This window comes from Gasterosteus aculeatus, chromosome 16 (assembly GCF_964276395.1).
Source record: "Gasterosteus aculeatus chromosome 16, fGasAcu3.hap1.1, whole genome shotgun sequence".
Taxonomy (NCBI): domain Eukaryota; kingdom Metazoa; phylum Chordata; class Actinopteri; order Perciformes; family Gasterosteidae; genus Gasterosteus; species Gasterosteus aculeatus.
In genome coordinates, this window is record NC_135704.1 from 505370 (window position 1) to 531315 (window position 25946).

The 25946-nt window shown below is 43.1% G+C and overlaps 1 protein-coding gene and 1 long non-coding RNA gene across 2 annotated transcripts; both read left to right on the plus strand.

Moving 5' to 3' along the window:
- The first annotated feature begins 843 nt into the window (after positions 1–843).
- LOC120833748 (interferon alpha/beta receptor 1b) lies at positions 844–25169 on the plus strand. Its single transcript, XM_040201167.2, has 8 exons — positions 844–1001; positions 16104–16233; positions 17021–17223; positions 17998–18158; positions 22139–22292; positions 22792–22946; positions 23150–23307; positions 23517–25169. Exons 1-8 carry the CDS (start codon positions 947–949, stop codon positions 23722–23724), a joined length of 1224 nt encoding a protein of 407 aa, XP_040057101.2. The 5' UTR covers positions 844–946; the 3' UTR covers positions 23725–25169.
- Positions 1424–13368, plus strand: LOC144388840 (uncharacterized). Its single transcript, XR_013453109.1, has 2 exons — positions 1424–4112; positions 13131–13368. It is a non-coding gene; the product is annotated as an uncharacterized LOC144388840 (long non-coding RNA).
- Positions 25170–25946: the final 777 nt, after the last annotated feature.

Genomic DNA, 25946 nt, shown 5'->3' on the forward strand with positions numbered 1-25946 from the left:
GCCCGATTGAATAGCTCTGGAGAGATCTGAAAATGGCTGTGCACCGACGCTCCCCATCCAACCTGATGGAACTTGAGAGGTTCTGCAAAGAAGAATGGGAGAACCTGCACAGAAATAGGTGTGCCACGCTTGTGGAATCATACCCAAGAAGACTTGAGGCTGTAATTGCTGCCAAAGGTGCTTCAACAAAGTATTGAGCAAAGGCTGTGAATACTTATGTACATGTTGTGTTTTCGTTCTTTATTTTTAACAGATTTGCAAAAAACAGTTTTCACTTTGTCATTATGGGTTGTGTGTAGAATGTTGAGGAAAATAATTAATTTAATCCATTTTGGAATAAGGCTGTAACATAACAAGATGTGGAAAAAGTGAAGCGTTGTGAATACTTTCCGGATGCACTGTACACACAAACATAAGAACAAGATGCTCTTAATTGTAACTCTTTAATCTTTTTTCTTTTTTTCTGAAAAAGGTAATGAATGTGCTGTTGCTCAAAAGGTTCCTGTTATAATATAATTTGTATTTCTATAACAGACAGTGTTAATATCATGGCAGTGGGAAATGGTTTCATTTGATTATATATTTATACTCATTTGAGTATGCAGGGATTACTGCTGTATTCCCCTATCCACCACCTTTTTTGTTTAAAGTTTTTTAAAACAACGCAATTGAATGCAGAACATCATAAGATTAATTGCGATTCCAGATTGTAGTTGTTGCCCAGCACTATTATATTCAAACACTAAATTAGACTCAACAGAAAACAGTCCTGTCCAGAAGGTGGCGGTAGTGGGAACGTGAGGACCCCAACCGCATGACACCAAAAGAAGAAGAGAACCTTCCTCAGTGCGCCCGGAAGAAGCTCCGTTTTACTCTAGAGACGAGCCTGGACGGACACGGTAATGACTGCATGAGAAAACTGTCAGGACTTCGGGGGATTTAAAACATGTCCGCTGTTTTTTACGCCTTTCTTTTCCTCTGGTACTTCCAAACCAGCACTGGTAGGTTCTTCATTTTAACGTTCGTCGGTGTCTGTGTGTTACAACGTTAGCTGTTGTGTGTATTTACTGTGTATGACTCACCAGACGCTTGAATGTTAGTACACGTATATGCTGACAATTACGGTATTAAACACGGAACCGGAATAAAGGCTATTGGAATAGCAAATTCCGGACAATGATAGAAGTATGCGTGTACAGGACCTCTCTGACTACTCTTGTACAATATAAATATTTTTACTTTACAAATTTGGAGATTTTTCCAAAGAAAGTCATATTTTTAGTCATAGCTGTTATTCCACTTGTTTAATACCGTACATGTCAGCATATACGTGCACTACAATTCAAAAGTCTGCTCAGTTGAGCGCAGTTGTGTATGGCGAGCTACTAACAATTTCCTTAACTGCTAACGTTAACTTCGAGCTTATTTAATGTTACCTATGTAGCTTAAAGTATCTATACATTAACAAGACTGGTGAGCTGGCGGCGTATTGGCCTGTTATTAGCCTGCTGAATGTCTGTAGAAATCAACCAAGTCGCACAGTAATATGATCAACGTTAATACACTTGTATCCTCACGAAGTGCTCCGTTTTGCTGACATTTAAGCTTCACATAACAACAATGGCTGCGAACAACTATAAACGTGACACACACAACACATGGGGACGTTTTTTATCCTCTGATTGAAATGTGATTTTGATTATACAAAATGAAATAGAAAATGCATTTCCTGCAGAAAAATGCGTTGGAATGCTGAAAGCTAAAAGCTGAAATTGATTATAAATTGTTGAAAATACAGAAGTGAGAAAAACTGAAATTAATAAATAATTGCTAAAAATGCAGAAATGATAAAAGCTGAAATGAATTTTAAAAAATTGCTAAAAATACAGACATGGTACTATATTAGTCATAGTACTATGTGTAGTACAATTAGTGGTAGTTGTATTAATAGCATAAATACCACCACCTTTTGCTATAGTAGCGTGACCCGGTGATATTCTACGCACAAGAGACAGAATAAACTGGAGTCAGAGACTACTATTGTCACGGCTGGACAATGGCCCTGAACCCAAATGCACAACTCTGGAGACTGATTTCCGGGTCCGAAATCAATCGTTTTTAACAAAAAGGCAGCAACTGAAAATCACTCTTGGTAGAGGAAACGATAGGATCTAGAAAATAAACACTAGGCAGAAAAACGAAGACGAGCCTGGACAAGGTACAAAAAAATGTGCTAAAGCTTGACGGTGGACACTGGTACGCGCTGGTTCTCTGACATGGAACAAGACGAACTGGCACTGGCAGGCAGACAAACGGACCGGCACACAGGGGGAAGGAGCAAGTTGCCTGAAACGAGAAGGAAGGTCAATCTTCAAAATAACAGGAAATCACGAGACCAGCTGGTTAAGAGCCAAGAGCAGCGAGCGTGCAACAACAAACCACTTTGATTAAACTATATGTTTAATGATATTATTAGCCATACTGTATTATTACCTAAATTTTCAACGACCGTATTTTCCGCACTATAAGGCACACTTAAAAGCCTTTAATTTTCTCAAACGACAGTGCGCCTTATAATCCGGAGCTCCTTATATATGGATCAATTGGTTGATCCATACTGGTTGTACACGGCGCTCAAGGCGCTCTGCCAAACATGCCAAAGCTCGGTCTACGACGGCGAGATGCTGAGCGGCGCTCAAGCGCGTGAGATATGGAGCTTGTTTCAGGGCGCGTTGGACAAACAAAGCTGTCGTTCTTGCCGAGCACTTAATGAGATTACAGAGCGAGAGACGGCGCTCTTTTCTTTATAGTAGCTGAACCATCTTAACGGGGAAAATAAGTTATTCTAAAAGGAGCCCTTGGCAGGCGGCGTGGCTGGAGAGCAGCCGAAGATTTAAGGCGTGATTGGCGAGGGAAGCGGACGCACCTCGCAGCATCGATCGGACCCTGAAAGCACAGTCTCCACCTCCCCAACCCCCCCATCCACCCGCCCCAACGTCAAACGTTTGACTGCAGTATCTTATGCGCCTTATAATCTGGTGCGCCCTATACATCAAAAATGCTCTAAAACAGGTCATTCATTGAAGGTGCGTCTTATAATCCGTTACGCTTTATAGTGCAGAAAATAGGGTAGTAAGAGTAGGGTTGCAGTTCAGTTGCCGTGTCACTACTACTGGTAGTAATAGTATTTTTAGTACTACCACTAGTAGTAGTAAGAGTCAGTTTAGTATTAATACCAGTTGAAATACTACTAGTAGTGGTAGTAGAAATACTCAATACGTATTTCAACGAAACCGCTTTATCCCAAGCTTTTATGGTTAAGGTACAGATAATCATTGAGGCTTTTATTTTGAAATGATGGATTTGGGGGGAGGAGGGGTTGGGAGACAGAATGTTCGTCCTTCAAACTTAGAAGTTATTTATCAATAGGCCTCATCACACACATTACAGTAAGAATTCCCTCCATGGGGGTTTTATTTTGAGAGAGAGAGAGACACCCTTGCGTGCCTTTTCACGCCTCCTTGCGTGCTTGCGTGCGTCGACCCATTTTTCTAGACTAGCGTCAAAAGCTACACAAGCCTCATGCAGCCCGCAAGGCTGTGATTGGTCTGCTAACTACATCCTTTCTGGAGTCTCACATTTCCGATGTTTTTTTTCTGAGAGAATGAATCAGATTGAAGAGCTTTTGTCGGAAGAAATCCGTAAATATGACCATTTCTACAACACATTATTGGCGGATTATAAGGACGCGCGGATGGCCTCCCCGATTCATGGAGGGAGATCTCCGCAAACGTCGGTTTGCCGGTCGAGGGGTGCACAAAGTTGGGGACGAAAATACAGGACAAATGTGTCCGCGATGAAAAGCAGCAGTGGCGATGCACGGGCCACTATAGATAAATAAACAAACCAACCAACGACTTCCACACACAAAGACGGGACTCTCTAGGTCGTCTTCGACAAAAAACGTTACTCCACTTAGTGTTCTGGCGGTGAATTGCTCTGCAACACGCCTTTTTGAACCATGAATTGAAACAAGTGCGTCAACACGACTGCGCGAAAAGATGCAGAAGCATGCGCCAGCCTTAAGGAGTGGTCGGGGGGCGGCAAGCGAGGTGATAATCAAAAGTTATTTTCATGGGCTTAGTTGGGGGTTTGCTGTCTTGTCTTGATTTAAGAGTTAAGTAAGGGGGTAAGCAGGATCTGCCAAGCAGGCAGACACGAGTCTGACAGGATGGGGAGTCAGTTTCTGTCCTGGCTGAGGAATGTAAGGTCTGCGGGTCAACTAGAAGATTTACCAGCCAAAGGGGGTTAGAGACACACCAACACTATTCAACATACACACTCTGTTTACGATGTTTACGTTAAGTCAGGAGTCTGGACATTGGATGTGACCGGATCTTAGATGCGGGAGGTGGAAGGTCCTCCTCTACGCCAGTTTAGGGCCAATAGAAATATTTCCTTCTCTGTCTTTCAAGGGTTATAAAACATGATGTTCTTGCTGATGTTAGTTAGTTGTTCTTCCGGCCTGTGTGCTGCCTGAACTGCTCCTGCCTTTGCAAACGCAGCGCTGATACTTGACCTGTGATCTGACAAATAAATTTTCCAGAACGAGAGAAGTCATTCGGCTGAATTTTTGATAACCCCGACCAGGCTCCAAATCTTGAACACGTATTCTTACAATTTGGTGACCCCGACGTGATTTGCTGACCTGGACAAAGAAAGACGGGGACGTCCGTTTTCCGGACCGAGCCGAAAGGACCGGCGGCGTGGTTCAGCATTGACAACAGGCGCGCAAACAGAATCAGGTGAGCAGACAACCTTTTGTTCTAAATGAATAAAATGTCTGTGATTGGATACTTCTAAAAAGATTTGTTGTCAACTGCAGAATTCGTCTCTGTCCATTGACTGAATAAGGTCGTTATAAGACCATTAAATTTAAAACTAAATTTGAAAATTTCCTGTTGATCACATGTAAAGTATAAGCACATACTCACACTGAATTCAACGTTAGGGAAAGTGAATAAGTGTCCATAGGTTTAGGGATTTAGGTAAAAATATATATAATCTTAGTCGGTAGAAATCCAAGTTGCAATCCGTGTGGTACGTAGATACCTCTGGTAACTGCAGTCCCACGTTTGCATGCAGTGGACTGGCAGTTTAGAATAGTGTAGGGATTTAGGTTTAGGGACTTAGGTAAATACATGAAGAGTTTAAAAAGGAATGACGGGGCTCACTTGAGTTCCCTGAGGTCGACTCTTAGTCTGTAGAAATCCAAGTTACAATCCGTGTGGTACGTAGATACCTCTGGTAACTGCAGTCCCACGTTTGCATGCAGTGGACTGGCAGTTTAGACAGTGTAGGGGTTTAGGTTTAGGTTTAGGTTTAGGGACTTAGGTAAATATATGAGGAGTTTAAAAAGGAATGACGGGGCTCACTTGAGTTCCCTGAGGTCGACTCTTAGTCTGTAGAAATCCAAGTTACAATCCGTGTGGTACGTAGATACCTCTGGTGACTGGGGTCCCACGTTTGCATGCAGTGGGCTGGCAGTTTAGAATAGAGCAGGGATTTATGTTAATCTTAGTCTGTAGAAATCCAAGTTGCAATCCGTGTGGTACGTAGATACCTCTGGTCCTGCAGTCCTACTCGTGTGATTCTTGGACTGGCAGGTTAGAATATTAGATGAAGAAATAAGGACACAGGGAAAGATTTGTTGTTTTTCATACTGGGAAATGTGTGGGTGGTTGGTGTAACTCCTGGTGTTTTACCGAACCTGGAAGCTGTGCGTATCAGGACTTGAAAAAGGACTGAGAATCCGACAGTGAAAAGTGTTTGACCGGATTACACATCTGTGGGGATATGTATTAAAGGGTAAAAGGGAAAATCATAGTTAAATGATGGTGGTATAAATACGAGAGAAATAAAACAATACGAGTGAACTGGTGTTATAAGCCTCAACAATCGAGCGCTGTATTCCTCTAATACAGTAGAAGGTTCTTGATTGGGTTCACAGTATTGGGCATTGAGTCCTTTCTCTTGTGTTCAAAAACCACGTGTGAATAAATAAATAACCTGTGATGAAAATGGAGGAAACCATAACGATATGGGAGAGGTGTAAAGAAGGCACTCTGGGTTTTGCCCTATTTAAGACTTATAAGAGACATATGGATAAAACCCTAGAAAAAGATAGGAAATGTGTAACAAAAAAATATGTGAAGTGGGTTGCACAGATGCAGGAAAGAGGAATGTTTGGAAGGGAGATAGATTCTCAACCAACAGGCGAGCAGCTGCAGGACCATCTTAGGATGGCGAGAAGAGGAAAAGACCAAGCGCATGCGCTCCTTGCCGTTAAGGGGAGATTTTGTGGAAAAGAGAAGAAAAGTGCAGAAAAGGCAGATGAGTTCTTAGCGGACTGTAGAACATTTCTGGGAGAAATAAATGCGGTATTCGTGAGTAAGACGGCAATGCAGTTGCCGCAAACCAAAGCAGGAGAAGAGAAAGTGCATGAGACCGGTTGTAAATCTAGTGCGCCTCCTCCCTACTCGACAGGCCCATATGCGGAGGCTAATCGGTTGTTAAATGAACCACATCAGATGCCACTGAGGCAAGGGAAAGCTACTAATCCAGGAGAATCTCAGGTTTTGGTAGTTCAAAAAGGGTTGTTACAGGTAACCCCATATCCACATGAAGAGAATGATGGGGTGGAGAAGGTTTCTGCTTTTCTCTCAGAGACGGTACAATATTTGGAGGACAGGCCCCAGCCGGAGCCTGTCAATTGGAGTAATCCTAACACACCACAGGGTCACTCGACAGTCGTAAAGAAGCGGCAACCCGAGCACAGACCTATGACCTCATTTAATGTAGGGGGAGGAAGAGTTGCAGGAGAAGAAACTTTGTTAGTCAAAGCCCAGGCAGAGCGGCAATCAATCACCCGGCGTGGATAGGATGAGCGGGGGAGGCAGGTTGAGTCAGAGGAAGATGAGCCTGGCCCTGCAGATGATTGGGACGAGGAATTTCAGGAGCATGGAGCAGCGCTAGAGTCACAAAAACCACAGTCATCTACTCCGATGGAGCGCCATGAGACAGGGGTTAAGAGGTAATAGGAACAGATATTATCAGGGGAATGCAGCCAGAGCGAATGTGCATCAATGTAATGATTTGAAGTCAAAAATCAGACGGGATGCTCAGGCCTCTCATCAACTACCACTGTTAACGGCTATTTGTAGAGACGGAAGTGAAAAGACAACATATGCGCCACTCGCATTGTCAGACCTAAGCATGATGAAGCTCGCATTACCTAAAATAGAGAAGGGTGGTGCAGTGTGGATTCGTGGGTTCCTTGCTCAGTGTGCGGGTAGTGTTCCCGGTTTGGGGGATCTTAGAAGAATTTTTGTGGCGTGTGCCTCACTAGCTGACCTCCAGAAGTTAGAGGGGGAAGCCAGGACCTCTGACCTCCCTGACGGGGAGCCTCTGGCAAATTGGGTGTCAGTGCTCTGGCCAAAGCTCAGACTCCAATATCCTGTGAAGGTGGCTACCACAGAACTCACTTATGTTCCCCCACACGACAGTGAGGGTGGAAATAGTTATTTAAGGAGAGTCAGAGAATTATGGGACAACAAGTTAGGGGAAGATGTCATGGATGATCACAGAACCAAGCTTCTTTTTCGCGGCGCCATAGAGTCATCTGTCTCGGAGACAATGAAGACCCAACTAAGAGGAATAGTGGGGTTGTCTGACATGAATTTTGATGCTTGGTCCTCACAGATTAAACACTATGTGGACCGGAGCAGAGAAAAATATGATAAGGAAAAGGGTGAATTAAACAATATTCAGTTACAATTGGCGAAAGCACAGCTGGAGTAAAGCAGAGAGAAGGTGAACCAGGGCAAGAGTGAAGCCAAACAGATGACCCAAACAACAGCGCCATCTCAGGGGGAAGGGCCACCTCAATATGACCCTTATCCAGACCCCCCTCCCTTCCCATGTGCGCCAGCCTGCCAGCAGCCACAACAGGCCGTGTACACTCCTCCACAGGCTTACTATCCCCAACCTTATGCACCGCAACCACAACACATGATGGGGGCCCCACTGTACGGTGGCTTCAGGCAACCGAAAAGACAGTGGGTAGGGGGAAATCGTGGCCGAGTTCCAAACAATTTAGGGCAGTTTAGACAACGACAGAATACTTGTTTCAGCTGTGGGCAGCTTGGACATTGGTCCGACGCATGCCCCCATCCACCTCAGGGTCAGAGGCCTCAGTCCAACCCAGCTCAATACCCTTATGATATCTACCCACCACAAGCACCACATACACTACAACAGGGTAATAGCCTGCGGCATCAGGCCCCAGGTCATCAGCAAATGCCATAGGGGTGCCCAGATCCGACGGCTGACGGTAACCTGTTCCCAGAACCCATGGTGACTCTGACAATCAACGGAAGAGACATTTTGTGTTCCCAAAATATCATTATGCAAATGACGAAGGGATGTATCACTGTAACATTCCCGGATGGGACACAGCAACGATGTGCCACACCCCACTCTTATGGCCACCAGTTGCTGCAAGCTGAAGTTCAACAGACGCTGAATGCAGAGGTCTGGTGGGGGAGAGTGGAGGACTATGATGGAACTGTTCTGCATGAGACTGTCCGCCGTTGGGGCCCATGGTTCAAGGTATTACACCCGACTGAACCACCTGCGGATCCTCCTCATTGCACGATGAACTATTCGCTGTCTCCTGATGAGAACTATGACACCCTGTGGAGTGGACTTGAGTTTGAAAGCGAGGTCCATGGACATCCTGCTGTTAAGGTCCGAGAGATCTGTGTGGGGAAACAAGGTGTGGCAGCTGCGGTGGAACTAACCTCTGAGTTACAAGTTCTATATGCGCTACAAGAGACCTCTGCTCCTCACATCACCTTGCTCATCCAAAGCGGAGGAGAAGCCAAGAACATGGGGCCAATGGTTAAAGCGGGGGTTGATGCCACGGACTGGGTGCCCACTTAAAATGTTAACTTACATTACTCTCAGGCTAATGACATGTACCATATTGCACATACCTCAGAAGTAAAACTTATACCAGAGAAACACCTGCTAAGCCGCACACATGGTAGGGAAAATACTGACCATGAGAACACACAGCTCATGCTAGTTGATTTTCCTGATACATTTTGGACAAAAGGGGGAGCTGATGTGGGATTGATTCCAATGGCCCCAGTGGTAATTGAATTAAGAAACGGAACGGTCCCAATTTACCGTCCTCAGTACCCCTTAAGGGAGGAACAAATCGCAGGGATAGAAAAAACAATTGAAGTGTTGCTGCAGGCAGGTGTATTGGAGAGGACGGGGTCCCCCTGGAATACCCCGATTAACCCGGTCCCTAAACCCGGAAAGCCTGACTATAGAATGGTGCATGATTTGAGGCTCGTCAACAAAGTTGTAGTACCAACTCACTATGACACCCCAAATCCTTATACAATGTTAAATGCAATAGGCCCTGATAAAAGATGGTTCACCTGCATTGACCTGGCGAATGCTTTTTTCTGTGTCCCTCTAGCTGTGCGCTCGAGACAAATGTTTGCGTTTACGTATAAGGGGCGCCAATATACATATACGCGGTTATGATTTTTAACCATGTTCTGAAGACCATTTTGGCCGAGTTGGAACTACCAGAAGGAGTTGTTTTACTACAATATGTGGATGACATCCTGCTAGCAGGGACAAGTTCAGAAACGATTATGTCCGCTACCAGAACGGTTCTGCAGTGGTTACAGGAAAACGGCTTCAAAGTGTCTAAATCGAAATTGCAGATTGGGAGACAGAAGGTGAATTTTCTGTGGAGAATTGTGTCACCATCAGGGCAAGCTATGACTGACACACAGAAGTCGTCCATTTTGCAACATCCTCGGCCCACGACGGTTAGAGAAATGATGAAATTCTTAGGACTTGTAACATGGAGCTAGAATATTATACCTGATTTCTCGGTGCAGGTGGCTCCCTTGAGGGCGCTAATATTGGGTGCAGGCTATAAAAACTACTCAAAGCCTTTGGTGTGGACCCGGGAGGCGGAGACTGCATTTATTGCCACCAAGCAGGCTATGGCCAGCGCAGCCACGTTGCGCCCCCCTGACTACTCGAGACCCTTCCATCTAGATGTTGATGAAAAGAACGGATTTGTGAATTCCGTTCTGTTTCAAAAGGGGGAGGGTAACATAGATCGTAAGGTTTTGATGTATTATAGTGGCAAGCTGGATAACGTGGAAATAGGGCATCCCTCGTGTGTCAGAAACGTAGCTGCTATTGGAAGAGCGTTGATTGAAACGGCCCATATAACAATGGAACACCAGACTGTTGTGCACACATCGCATGGAATAGTTGCGTTCTTACAGTCAAACGCGTTCACACTTTCCACGGCAAGGCAATCAGTCATTGAAAATTAAGAGATAAGGTTGTGTAAGATTTAAATGAGGAATGAAGGTGATAAGGAATTAGGAGAGTTGTTGTATATATTGTCCATTTTTTGGATTAATGTTTGTAGTTTTTCGAGTTTTCTCCTAAATTCAGAGATGGGCGGTAAATTGTTGAGTGCTGCTATTGAGTGTATAGTGCACGATACACTTGATACAGTATCTTGATGATGGAAGCAAATGTCTGATCAAAGGAACATTTATAGCACCAGTACACGAAATATGGAAACTTGTTACAGACGGTCATCCTGTAATGTTCAACAAGTAGTACACCCTTACATTTGGACACGCTAACCATGAGAGGTTGGTGATCTATCAGTAATGAATGAATAGATTGGATCAAACTGAGCATGAGCTGAGTTGTATCTGCAAGTAACAGACATGTCTCCCACCCTCTGCTTTGCTTTTGGGCTGAAGAGCAATAAAAGTGGACATTAACACTGAAGGCTGGACTTGGAAGTTTCCAAGTTGAGGGCAAGAGGTATTTGTTGGTATGCGTTGATCCTTTTTCTAGGTGGGTGGAGGTGATCCCCACAACATCAGAAAGAGCAGCAGACGTAGTAAAATGGCTGACCAGAGAACTAATACCCAGATTTGGTATTCCAGAAGTCATACGATCGGATAATGGTTCACACTTCTCGAACGCTGAACTACAAGAAATAGAGAAAACGTTTGGGATCAAGCATAAATTTGGGGCAGTTTATCACCCTCAGTCTCAAGGGCTAGTTGAGAGAGCTAACAGAACCATAAAGGAAGGTTTGGCTAAAGTCTGTGCTAAAACGAAGCGGACGTGGGTGGCAGCCCTGCCGATAGTGCTGTATGGGATAAGATCATTTCCTAACTCTAAGTTAGGGATAAGCCCCCATGAGGTATTAACGGGAAGAAAGATGCCTTGTCCGTTAACAACCACTTTGCCTACCACTGTCAGCCCATTGCAGTACCAACATGTGGAAATATCTGACTATATGAGAATGTGTAATAATACTGTGATGAGTATCTCTCAACAGGTGACAGAGATCCTTTCTGAAGAAGAAGGAGAGTGTGCACCAGTGGAGGTGGATGACTGGGTACTACGTAAAGTAGCCAGATTCAGTTGGACTGATCCCCGCTTGGAAGGTCCATACAAAGTTGCAGAAGTAACCACGCTCTGTGTGATAGTGTGCCGAGAGGGGTACCTGATCAATACAAGTTAACGGATCAGATAGCGGCCGGATGGGAATCATTGTTCCCTTTTATAACTGTAAACAAAAATGTGGATCGACTAAATTATGTACATTTCAATATCCAGCGGCTCACCAATATGACAAGAGATGCTCTGGAAGGGGTGCACAGCCAACTATCGGCCACCTCATTGATGACTTACCAGAACCGGATGGCTTTGGATATGTTATTAGCTGAAAAAGGAGGAGTGTGTGCGATGTTTGGCCAAGCGTGCTGCACTTTTATCCCCAATAACACCGCCCCAGATGGATCCTTTACTAGACCATTACACGGACTAAGAGCCATGTCTGTTGAATTAGCTGAACACTCTGGTATAGACGGCACCGTCGGTAATTGGTTTGGTAAATACTTTGGACAATGGAAGGGCTTCTTACTGTCAGTTTTTCTGACCTTAGTAATCGCAATAGTGGTTTTTGTGGATGCTGCTGCATCCCCTTTATCAGACAACTATGTCTCCGACGCATCACCTCTGCAATAGATGCTAAAATACCCCTGCCATACCAGATGGCTTTGTTACATGAGAGGATCCAATTGTTAGGGCCGGAGGAGATTGGAGAGGAGATAGGTATGGTAAGAACCGACTTCGAGGGACCCGAAGAAGAAATCCTTTTAGGTTCAACATTCCTGTCCGCGTGATCTGCTAACTGTTGCACACATCATATATAGTGGATGCATACACGTAGATGGTGTGATATTTCTAGGCTAGGATGTATTCTGTGTCTATTATACTCGGTTTAGATTTTTTGTACTGTTTAGGGATTTCCATGACTGCTGCATTCACCCGTATTCACTGATATAGATATTTAGCGTTTAGATTGGTGGTTTCTTTTGGTTTTTTTTTTTGGTTTACATAATGAATTATGTAAAAAGGGGGAATTGATAATCAAAAGTTATTTTCATGGGCTTAGTTGGGGGTTTGCTGTCTTGTCTTGATTTAAGAGTTAAGTAAGGGGGTAAGCAGGATCTGCCAAGCAGGCAGACACGAGTCTGACAGGATGGGGAGTCAGTTTCTGTCCTGGCTGAGGAATGTAAGGTCTGCGGGTCAACTAGAAGATTTACCAGCCAAAGGGGGTTAGAGACACACCAACACTATTCAACATACACACTCTGTTTACGATGTTTACGTTAAGTCAGGAGTCTGGACATTGGATGTGACCGGATCTTAGATGCGGGAGGTGGAAGGTCCTCCTCTACGCCAGTTTAGGGCCAATAGAAATATTTCCTTCTCTGTCTTTCAAGGGTTATAAAACATGATGTTCTTGCTGATGTTAGTTAGTTGTTCTTCCGGCCTGTGTGCTGCCTGAACTGCTCCTGCCTTTGCAAACGCAGCGCTGATACTTGACCTGTGATCTGACAAATAAATTTTCCAGAACGAGAGAAGTCATTCGGCTGAATTTTTGATAACCCCGACCAGGCTCCAAATCTTGAACACGTATTCTTACAGAGGGGTTTCATGATGTTGGTCTGTTGACAGAAAGCATAGCTGCGTCATGTGACTCCCACTAATCAGCTATTCAGGCATCATTTTAACCTAAAATGAAGCCTGAAAAGTGTATATTGTGGCCGTGAGGGCAGGAGTGCCATGTTTTTTTTAAACCAGATTCTGATGCTGCCCCGCACTCTAAATGTCCAGCCCTCCCTCTAACCAACACAATACACACTAACTCTGTAACGGACCGAAAAACTAATGAAACATAATCAGTAAGTATGAAAAAAGTGGAATAGATATTAACAAGCTGTTTTTTATAAAATAGTTTACTTTCGTCAACGTTTTAAAGTTTAAATGTTGTCTGCAGGTGAAAGATTGGCGAAGCTGAAAAATCAGAAAGTTGAAGTTTAAGAGGATTTGAAAATTAACTCCATTGGAAAACCATGTTTAAAAAGTTTGATTTTAATTTATGTAAATTCAAGAGCTAGAAAGCTGAAAAGACATAGTGCCTCTCTCCCGAATGAATATTTGAACAGTTTTAATAGCTGAAAGTTTGAAGGAGTTGAAAGGGGGCGCGGAAGAAATAGACTAAGTGGAATAAAGATTTGAAGAACAATACTTGGAATGCTTCAAAGCATTCCAACAATTCTTATTACTTAGTACTATATAGCTTAAATATTTTAGTTTATAAAAGGGCTGAAATTGGCCAATTTAGCACCTACAACATGAAGACTTAAATGCACCATTATTCATTCTAGACCTACACCAAATGCTGTGGCGTGCTGAATACTTTTGCTGCTTTAAATATAGTTTTTGATTCAAATACGTAGGTACTTTTACTTAGGGGGGTCATATTGTGAAAATTTCACTTTGGTAGTGCTTCCACTGTTGTGGAATATTTCAATAAAAGCTCTGTAGAAGAGAATGATTTGTCTGATTAAAACAGAGTCTTGATGAATGATCAAAGTTGCAAAATGTCCATTTATTGCTTGCAAGCAGGAGGTCAAATACACAGGCACGTATCACGGTGCTCTGTGGAAATGGCGTCCCCGAGCAGTAACAACGCTGAGTTTTTATACACATGTGAAGGACATTCTCCGTGCCAGTTACGAGAAGCTGCAAAGCAGGTTGAGATAAGAACCCAGGTGAAGCTGAGGGTAGCACACACACACACAAGATCCTCCTCAGTGGCCAGTACAAATCATAATTAATTGACATAAAAGTAAAACTTGGATCCGGAACTTTCGTACCGAATAAGATATGAACCAAGGCCATGAACAGAAGTCCTTTGTTTTGAAGCTTCTATGAGATCGAGTCGACCGCCCTCCCTTCTCAGCGCACAGCTGCAAACTAACATTTTGTATCATGCTGCTCTTTGCACATCAGGGTCAAATACAGGACACTTGAGACACGGCTTTAGCACAAAACAATGTTATAACATATTTTTACCATGCGTTAATGCGGCTGTCTGGCATGTCGACCAACCCCAAAACGCTGATTCCTGTAATGAATTACAACTAATAAATACAGCTTTTTGGGATGTTCTGAGGTTTGCCGACATCATCAGACCGATGGGGAGCCTCCCTTACATGGCCTTGCCCCCACCACATTCCTCCAACACGGCAAATCACTCAACTTGTGATGTAAATCTCTGATAAACGAGCTAGCAGCATGAAGCCGACTCAACCCTCAGAAGTCGGCCACGCAGTTCCGCACATCTCTCTACATGGCGTCCCAGGCTGAGCAGGTACAAGAAGCAAAAGGATTCATTTCATATAGGAAGACCATGTCCTGGCAATGGTTTGCCCAAATAATTCACTAAATTTAAACGAACCAGAACAGGATTATCGAACAAACACGGACCTGGTTGAAACTACTACAACTTGAATTATAAAATATGCAAATTACTCAAAATTGTGCACTTGGCGGTGCTACGCCGTTTTACCAAACGTAATGCTTTTGATTATTTTCTATCACAACAGTTTTCCGGATTTAATGACAGAACTTTGTATATCAACGTGTAAAAGGCCCTTGCAGTTGTTAAAGTATTTCAACCAGGAATTGAATTGAATAGAATCTATTTCTATTAGGATTCAAACAAAAATCCCAATGGCTGACTTCCAAACGGGTTTAGATAATGTTTCCAAGATAGTTATTTAAAGGCTGTAATGTCATATGTTTTCACAGAATGGAAATTTCTTTATATGGTGCAGTATGCGTTAAGAACATACGCAACAAATCTGGTGTTGCTAGGTGAGCTGGATTGAAAGATCTTTGATCGACTTTTTATTACACTACATTACATGTCATTTAGCTGACGCTTTTATCCAAAGCGACTTACAATAAGTGCATTGAACCATAGGGGTACAAACTCAGAAGAACAAGAAACAACGTGCAATCTCCTCAAATAACCCAATTTACAATTTGCTATAGATGAGTGGCGTTACAAGTACAATTTAAGTGCTACAATTTGTTAGTCTTTTAGTCGAGGTGGAGTCTGAAGAGGTGTGTGTGTGTGTGTGTGGCTTTTGATGGGCTCGATCCAATGATTCTTTAAAAGGAATGTGCTAATGATCAGACCAGTGTCTAAACTCATTCAAAATTCGTTTTTCACAAAATTTAAAATGGAAGAAAATTATTGCATGCTGAGCTTAGCCGTCACAGAGCCTTTTTTGTAGAATTGGTGGAGTCGGTCACGTGTTGAATTTCAAGTAAATGCTGGGTGAGGGTTGTTGCCAGTCTAACTGGGGTCGCTAGAGAGATTGTTCTGCCAAGCCTGACATGTCTGCTAAATACGGTAATTATACCAAATATGCGCCCAATGTTTTAAAAATAAAAAAAGAATAATCCTTACAATTTCAATTGGTCCTTGCGGGACCGACGTGGCGGGCTGCTCCGGCCCCGATACCATTAGACTGCTTAGTTAAAATATAAGGTGTTGTGTTTATTAAATATTGTTGTTGTGATATGTGCTGTGCTTGTTGTTTCAGTCAGAGCTGAGCTGAAACACCCCAAAAACTTGGCCATGATTACCTTGAACACCAATTACATGCTGACCTGGGATTGGGACCAGAGTTCATCAGAGAGTGGCGCTGTCAACTTCACCACACAATACGTGGCGTAAGACTTACTCACTCAAACATACATACACACATACATTAGGGTTGTCATCCCAATGTAGCATGTAGCATAACATGCTTTCGTTGAGGTGCTGAATCATCACCGTGCTGCATATTCTGCATTTGATAGACTTTTTTTATTTTACTTAGTGTGAAATGCTCACACACATAGTGATTCACAACAACTGCCGCTTCTCTTTCCTCCACTTTTTGAGCTCTTTTTTTTCTCTGGGACTCTCGAATGGTGTAATAATCGCCACACAACGTTTCGATAAAGAAAATGGTTGCCTTCAGTTTTAATAATCGGTTCCTTGCTGGAAATATTATTGGGTACAAAAACACAAATATTGACATTTATATTATTATTTATCAACTTTTGAGGCTCAAGGGGGGGGGGGTGTAACACCCCATGGCCCTTTATTGGCCAGGCGCTCCTGCTCTGAACACATGGATAATGCCCCCAGCACAAGTCACTCATCTTCTTTACCCAATAAGCTTCACAGAGACAGTGGTATAAAAAGGGTCCATCACGTCTAATTGTGTGTGAGTTATGGCACGTAGCGTCTCAGCTGGTATGATGAGGTCTGAAAGAACTAAAGCCTTTACTGACTAAATGTGAATCCCAGCCAGCAGCTTCTCATTGCTTAAAGAGTGTGAATGATGGATCAAGTCTTCTCTTGATTGGCTTTTGTTACTTCAGAATTGCTTGTAAGCAGATGGGAATTAAATATTTGGTTCAATATTTTAGTTTTGATTTTTTGCCTTCCACTTGTGTCTCATTCCCTCAGGAAGTACAGGCTGACTTCTAAACGACTGTCGAAAAAAAAAAGTCCGGTTTGGATCACGGCGTGTGAGAAGACTTGGCGTAGGTCATGTGACCTTACAAAGTTCAGTCTGTACTATCTGGGCATCTATGTACTTCGTGTACAAGCCAACGTGAACGGGGATGTTTCCGCCTGGGAGCAGAAGGAATTCTGCCCTGATACAGATGGTAAGAGTCAAGGAGACAGCGAGTGGAGGGAGAACATTTCCCCTCTGAATGTTCGTGCATGTATTTAAAGACTTTTTTTTTTTTTTCACACGACCCTATAGCGACTGATGTCGGGGGGGAGGGGTGCACCACAAACTCCATAACAGGCTTTCACTGAGTGTGCAACCACAAACTGATCAGGGGAGGTAACCTTTGTGTAGTGTAATGCAGCTCTGAACTATCAAAACCACAGTGTAGAGTTAAGATCATGTGAGTAGCATATGATAGGACATAAAATAAGGATTTAAAAGGCTATAAAATCACTACGATACACAGTACGAACACAGAAAATAAGGTTACACTAAATGAATTACTATTTTTAAAAGTCTGACTCCCCATTTCAATTCTCAAAGAACCAGAAATGTCAGCAAAGGCGGATTTTTATCACCACCCTAAAAAATTATTTCAACCTTCCCAGTCGGGGGGGGGGGACCCTGGTTTACACCTCTAGTAGATTGCCATGACTTGGTCAGTTGAAAAGTAGCTTGCAGACAGAAAAGGTGTGGTTACCCCTGCGTTAGACCTGTTTGAAAATTACGGGGCCCCGAGCCCACCCCCCCTCCGAACTACAACAACTTTGGGTCATGTGATGAACAGTTTTAGGCCTGTCCCCCAAATGTTCCCATTGGTGAAGATGTGTGATGACGCACCTCCTAAGCCAATAGTAATCAATTGAATCATTAAAATGTTTCCTAATAAAATACCCTGATCTATCCATGTCTCTGCTCCTGGTAGCTGATTTGGGTCCTCCAAACAAAGTGGATCTGTCTCCTGCTGGAAGTGACCTGGACGTTTTTATCTCTGATCCTGTGACCAGCACCAACATCTCCATGAAGGAAAATCATCCCGAGCTGTATTACCACGTTGTTTACTGGGAACGCTCTGCAGGGCAACAGGTGGGGAACTCCGACCCACAAAGGCCTCACTTTACACCCACACTTCCACAGCAGATCTCTTTAATATCAATTGATACTCTCACTGATCCACACACATGTTTTTCAGTCCAATGTCTGAGTTAAGACACACGTTAGATCCCTGAGACTGCAGCAGCTTCTTTTTTCTGTTCTGCAAATTCAGCAGTGTTTTGTTGGTTTTGAGCTGGTAGGCATTTCCTGTCTCTGCTTGTCAGGCAGGTGTCTCTTGCATAAGCAACCACGAGTTCCTTTATGGTGCCATGATTTCCGGCCAGTTGCTATTAATTATGTGTTGAAACATGTTTTCTGAGGAAGATGCAGGTTGCTTGTACATCCTAAAATGAACCGTTTAATGCAGAGACACCCTGTATTTTAGGAGCGTTGGCACTTGTCCTATCCCCCTTACTGTTTTTGATGGTAACGCAGATGGAAAAGAGAAATCATTAGTTTTTAAGTAATTGGAAAGAGCTCCACCATTACTTGTTTAAATACAGACATGCATCAATAATTATAACCCATTAATATAGATTTACCATAAATATAGTATTTGAAGTTGGCCCGTTGTGCATAGTAAGTATGTTTATGGTAGTTAATATATTTTGCACTACGCCCACTGCCCAGTAAGCAGCTCAGAGGAGGAGGGTCATGAGCCACATTCCCTCTCTGAGCCATATAGCCGGTCTGAACAAATGCTTACAGAGAAGTATACAAATATTTACGATGGATTATGGAACCGCTGGGTCTCCGCAGGCAGGTAGTTCGCCTCATGACATGTAGCTTTTATAAAACTAATTTGCAAACTATATCAAAGCATCTGTTTCCGAACGTTTCTGCCATTTCAGTATTTGAGGTCAAAGTTCCATTCTTTGTCCTCTGTCATGAAAATGTGACTGGTTGAAAGATTGTAGTCCAAGCTTTACAAGCATATATAACTCGGTGATATTCTGTGACGGTTACCCTCTGTTGCTGGCTTTATGTATAATAATATTTAACCCTTAGATGCACGAGTGACTGGACCCTACACTCTTCCATAAGTGGGTCAAAAATGACCCATATTAGAATATATGTGTTTTTATGCCATTTTTTGTCATTTTGGTTAAGAATAATCACTAATATAATATTTAGTATTATATTTAGGACCACAGAAGAATGATTTCATGTCTGAACTGCATTCAGTGAAGTCTCATCACTGAATGCAGTTCAGACAAACTACCCGTTTCTGGCTGTGATCATTGCACACAGGTACATTGCATTTCCCACACCTATTGTTGACTTTGCGATCTTTGTTACTTGGGCAGATCTGACACTTCTTTCTCTTTGGTTGGCCCTGTCTGCTTCCTTCCTGTGGCTGGGTTGTGGCTTTTGTCACCCCACACCTTTCCATTGCTTCAAGAATTGGGGTTTGCAGTTGGGGGCAGCCTTCCAGTCGACTCCTCATGTGTGGTGTGACAAGCTCCTTTGAGAGCTCTTTGAGGAAGAGCCGTCGTGCATTGAATTCTGGGTGCTGAGCCGTGAAAAAGGTGTAGGCATTCAGGGTGGCGATGTCAATTATGTTGTACCACAGCACCATGGGCCACCTCTGTGTTTGGCGCTTGCAGGTGTAGGTGCCAACCATCTGGTCAGTGGTATCTACACCTCCTTTTGTCTTGTTGTAATATGTGATCACTTCTGTTTTTTTCTTCCTGCTATTTTCATCCACTTCTTTGTCGTGGTGCATCGTGCTTAGGAGCACAACCGCTTTTCCTTTCTTTCTGACAAAGCTGACCATGGTAAGGCTGTCGTTGAATCCAAACTCTTTGCTGTGAACCTCCCTGGACTTGGAAGGCTTCATCAGAGGAGGGATGTCTGGCTTGTTCTGACGTAGCGTCCCCACAATAGTGGGATCCTTCTCCAGGAGATGCTGCGCAAGAGGCACACTGGTGAAAAAGTAATCATGGTGATGTTGCGACCTGTGTTTCTAAATCTACTACACAACTGCTGGACAATGTTTTCCCCCAGATTCTTCTGAACTTCTTCCCCTGGTTGTCTCCCTGTGTAAACTATACCATCTATTGCATAGGGGATGCGTGCATCACAAACCCAGAAGATCTTTAGGCCGTATTTGGCGGGCTTGCTTGGCATGTACTGTAGAAACTTGCACCTACCCCTGAATGGCACAAGCTGTTCGAAAACAATCTTCCTGAGGGTTGACACTTCTGATATAGTCTGTGTGGTCCACAGTCAAATGTATTCCTGACAGCCACAGTTGATAAGAATCAAAGGTTCCCATTGGATTCCATAGAAAATGCGGGTCATTTTTGACCCAATTATGGAAGCTTGGGGTAGTAATACAAAAACTACAATTTCTTAAAATGTATAACAGGTAAGTTAAAAATCTAAATGGAATTATATCAAAAACATGTTTTTTGAGGAATACCTGGAATATGAAATGATAACAATTTTTCATTACATAAGAAAACAACCTCATCGGGTCATTTTTGACCCACTTGTGCATCTAAGGGTTAAAAATATCTACATTTTATAATTGTTGAAATGCTGTTTTAGAACTATTACTTTTTAAATGCAAAGGAGAAACCTGGAACTATCGTCGTTCCAAGAACCGTTTCGGAGTGCTCTCGCAGCACAAGAAAACCAGGAGTTGTATTTGCGCAAATGATTTTTTAAAACCTGTTAGCAGTGTAAACCAAACCTGTCGGAGTCCACAGAACTACACTACTCCATCCTTGACTGCAGATTCTTCAGCCAACTCTGCATGTCAAATGCTCTTTGGTTCCTGTCATGAGATTTGCAGACATCAATTATTTATCAATAATAGAAATCTGATATTCGAATGCATCTCATAACAGAGAAGCTCGTGAAACCAAGGGCTAAAGCATCTGTTCTGCAAGCAAAGTATGTACATAATATAGTATGTATAATAATCCGTGTATATAAATTATATATGAGAATCAAATCACAATCATATTTGAGCCAAAAATACTTCTCACATCGGCACACGGAGAAAAGGGGAAGAAACCTTAGAAGGGCAGAGTAGCATCCCCCTACCAGGGTGGACCGAATGCACTGGATGTCATGTACAGATTCTAAAGCCCTCTGAGGCAATTTTTTGATTTTGGACTGTACAAAAAACTAATTGTTCTTGTCACTGATCAAGTTTAGCATATGTATACACTGATTCCATATTAACTTTAGGAACCTCTGTCTTAATGATGATGGTGTTCAGCAATGCTCTCTAACAAACTGAGGCCTTCGCTGAACACGTGTATTTATACTGAGATTAAATTGCAGACAGGTGGACCCTGTCTACTAATGCCTGGTTGGTGGGGGACGGCCAGCAGGAGCTACGCCTGGGTTGGCGAACTACAGAGTGGTGCTTCCAACTCACTAAGCCTCGCCTCTAACCTATGAAATGCACTACACCTCTTACATTTACCATTATCCGTAATAGAAGCGGAGGAATGGCTGAACATGTGACACAATCAAGAGTGTCCGGACATCACTTGCTGCTAAGCTAGTAAGCTAAGTAAGGTAGCTACCATTTAGCAGAACTAAACGTTTAAAAAAACGTTGGATCAAATGAATAGTTGCTAAAAGATTGCGAGAGTGATGAGTTTAGCTGGAGCTGTGAAAGTACGCTGGCCACACGTCACAATCACATAATGTGCTGGGACATTTGTGGTCACGCTTATGCACCTGAGCTTTAACCAGTGGACATGAAAGGCTTTTAGGAGCCCCGAGCTAAACCAGGCCGTTCAGTGTAGCCGTCTCAATGTATGTGTTCGCTTTCAAATAAATAAGGTCGCGGTTGAGTCCATACAAGTGAGTGCAATAATGATCATTCACCGCCACAATAGGAGTCAGTCTCAATAAAATATTCATGAGCTCTAAATGAAATGAACAGATCCAGACGTTGGTGTGCTTGTTGACAAATTAAGGTCTCTCCTCTCCTATCTGTCCTTCAGGCTGTAGGAACCCAAACGTTGGATAGCAGTGCCAACATAGTGACTCTGCCAAACCTGAAGCCCTGGACATGGTACTGTGTGAGAGTCCAGTCACGCTACGACTACTACAACAAGAAGAGCATCTTCAGCTCGCCACACTGTATGCAGACCGAAGGTAACCACGATCTGCTGGGAACATTCTGTAAAGTCTGTAGTAGTAAGAGTAAGTACAAGTTACAAAGGCAGGGTATTAACTCATGGGTCATTTCGGCTCTAGTATAATTATTAAGACATGCCATGACCCTCAGGTGACCAAAATAGGGATGCTCTGAGAATCCCGTCGATGAAAGTTGATGCTAAGGTTGTGAAAATGTGATGATGCTACCAGACCCGTCCACGATCACCATCTAACCATGCTTTATGCACGTCGTGATTGAGACGACAGCATACTGTAACGGGGTCATTATGTTCGCTGTTCAGCAAGGCATCTTATGGAGGAGGGATAAGATAAGGGATACAATGTCCCTTATTTGTATTGCGTACAGTAACAATGACGTATCGTATATTCAGAATGGTTAAATAATTGAGACAATACAGGGTACCTGTGTGTGTGAGTTACCAGATGCAACTATAAATATAATCTTACATCATATATGTACGTGTGTCACAAACAGGTGCCACTCCCTGGTGGCAGATCTTCATGTACTTCATGGCCTCTCTCGTGACCTTCTTCTTGGTCATATTGCTACCACTCTACAGCTGTTTTCGGTGCTACAAGACTCTTAAGGAAACGTGGTTCCCATCCGTCCTACTACCCACACCAATCCAGGTACGTTGCTTCAGTCATTGCGGCCTCGGCTGTGTGCACATAGCAGGCCGATCTAGCTCGTTTACCTTTCTGATAATTAAAGAGACATGGGCTTTGCTATTATTAAATATCCACTAAGTGTGTAAATAGTTTGCATTTCAGCGTTCGTTCTTAATATTTATCGCGCTAAACACAGAATGTCTCTTCTCTGCTCCTCCCTCTAGTATCTCTGGGACTCAACTGGGTACGATATTCCTCGCCTCGTCTCCCCAGAATCAGACTCCGAGCTGTTGTGTGATAGGGTGACCGTTGAACCACTGCTCCACATTCTTCCCCCTGAGGCCGTCCCGGCACCCCTTTCATGCCTGGAGCCAGACAGCAGGTCAGTTAATCTCTGATGCTCGTGTTTGGCATTCGTTTACAAAGAAATACATTTTCATGGGCTTCTCAATGTGTGTGTGTGTGGGGGGGGGGGGGGGGGTGAGGTGAGGGGTGGAGGTCTGATTTGGGGGCTCTGGTCTGGTCACTGGCTCAGAGTACTTTACTGCACACAAGTAAATGAATGAATAAATGTACCTTCTCCTGTGTCAGACATAGTCGTCAGGACAGCAGTGGCAGTGGAGACTCAGGAGTGTACTCCACGGGGGGCAGCTCCGGCCTGCGGCAGCCCAACACCAGCCATTCCTCCACATTGGCCGAAGTCTTTGACTTGGTACAAGTGAAGATACAGGACATGGCTCCAGGACTCAAGGCTCAACATGTGAACGTAGACGAGGGCATTGTAGACATGTGCGTTTGAAGGAAAGCATGCAAAAAGATGTCTGTTGAGCAGAGCAGAAAGTGAGAAAGACAGGTTTGTGGTAACATGTGTAGCGTGCCTTTTCTCCAGCCTCACTGTGAAACAAAGATCGGACTATTACCAGTACAAGATGATGTGTGACACACCCAGAAGAAGACTGATCCGCTGTGATGTCATCCAATGTTTTCATTTCTCTCTTCAGATTCTATACGTTTGTCGTTAAGTATGGATTAATTCATTTATTTTGTATAGCTCAAAATCGCAAATTACAAATTTGCCTCAGAGGGCTTTACAGTCTGTACACATGCAACATCCTCTGTCCCGAAACCCTCACATCTGCACAGGAAAACTCCCCAAAAAATGAAAAACCCTTCCATGGGGAAAAAAGGGAAGAAACCTCAGGAAGAACGTCAGAGGAGGATCCCTCTCCTGGGATGGACAGACTGCAATGGATGTCATGTGTACAGAATGAACAACGTAAAATATGTACAATACATTAAATTCCTATAACAGAAATTATTCAAATAATTGCAAGTAGTAAGCCAGGTGTACGATAGGACCACTGCAGGGACATTAGGTTGCAGTGTATTTGTATTGCAGTCTGCATCAATCCTGACTTTTAGCTCTTTGTTACCGGTTACACGGATTGAGTATATTAACAGCATGTAGGACAATTACACTTCAACAGCTCCAGTGGCATTTGAGGGGTTTAGTCCTACTGACGTAGTGATTTAGTTCATGCATCTCCCGTGGATCTTTCCAAGGTAAGCCTGTCTTCATTTTAACAAGCTCTACATTATTTCGGTGGAATTTATGATTCTTGTAGAATCTTGGTACCAAATTGTTTTTTTGACAAGTAGATTTTCTTTTATATTTGTTTGGAAGATATATTATTTCCACCTCCGTCTATTCTCCATGTTTGAGTTTTGAGTAAGAAACTTGATGGTAACTGACCTTGCATCTACACATTGATAGTTCAGAATTCTCTATGTTCACATCGATCAGCAAAGATGGAGGAGGAGTCCTTTAACCACAATGTCGGGGCTTTGATCCCAGCTCCTGCTGTCTGTATGTTGAGGGTTCCTGGCCACTGGTGCTTACGATGGGTTAAATGCAGACATCGTATTTCTTGACATACCTTGATGGATATCAGTGTTGTGTTTTTTGAGGCAGTCAGAAGCTAGGCAAACCGAAATGTTCCAGGTCTATCTAAGCTTGCATAAATCTGTGAGCTCAACTTTGATTTATTTTCCTGAAGCTTGATCCAGTTTTACTCTGACCCCAAGTTCAGATCTGCATTGCCTTATCACGTCCATCTGTTAAACAATGTACTGGTGACTTAAGTGGTAATGTTAGTGTACGTGTCGCCCAACTATTCCATATAAAGCATCCGTGTCAATCCTGTAAATGTAATAAATAATAGCATTGGGTATTCATCATTTAAAGGATGTATATCATGTCTTTTATAAATGCGTTCTCAACAACATAACATTTTAAATATTCATAGATAGAAAAGTATTAATGTCAGTGATAATGGTAGTTATACAACACAATCACACTGTTGGTATTATGGACATGTACAACTGACACTATAATAAGACATAAGTGGAAAGATGATATGAATCCAACTTTACGCACATTGTTCGGTCAATACATAGGTTTGAATCTACAATCTCATCAACCTCATTTCAGTGAAAAAGCATTAAAAAGCCACTTTAGTGGTTGCGCTCCCGCTTAGCGGGCCAATACCGTGAGAAGAAACCAGCTGGTGAATACAGAGGAGCATTTACCAGCTCGACGGTCAGATAAAGAAAACACTCAGTTTTGAATATTTTAGGTGGATGGAACAGGGCGTGAATGACAATTTTTCACATCTGTACATCCCTCTTGTGGTATCTAGCTATGCAGAGGGTGATTAAGATACAGGGAAATATTTGTCTGTGTCATCACGTAGATACATTTTGTTTGAGGTGCTCACCTCATTAGTGTCTCCTTAGCAAGCACCAACATGTTGTCCAGATGTTATCCCCCATGTTCCCACCAATACACCACCATGCAGCAGTCATGAACTTAAAACCACACTTTAATCATCTTTGTATCTGACTGTCTGGCCCATACCCTCTCCATCTCTCTACACACATGGCTAAAGTCAGTCTGTTTTTATTGACAATATTTATATTTTTGGGGGAAGAGCCTCCATTGTGTCCACAGCTCAAATGTCC

What these genes read in the sequence shown, in the direction of transcription:
- LOC120833748 (XM_040201167.2), top strand. Translation starts at nt 947, where the DNA reads ATGTCCGCTGTTTTTTACGCCTTTCTTTTCCTCTGGTACTTCCAAACC. An exon ending in ACACTGTATGCAGACCGAAG is followed by an intron (nt 22,293 to 22,791) that starts GTAACCACGATC and finishes TGTCACAAACAG; the next exon opens with GTGCCACTCCCTGGTGGCAG. An exon ending in TGCCTGGAGCCAGACAGCAG is followed by an intron (nt 23,308 to 23,516) that starts GTCAGTTAATCT and finishes CTCCTGTGTCAG; the next exon opens with ACATAGTCGTCAGGACAGCA.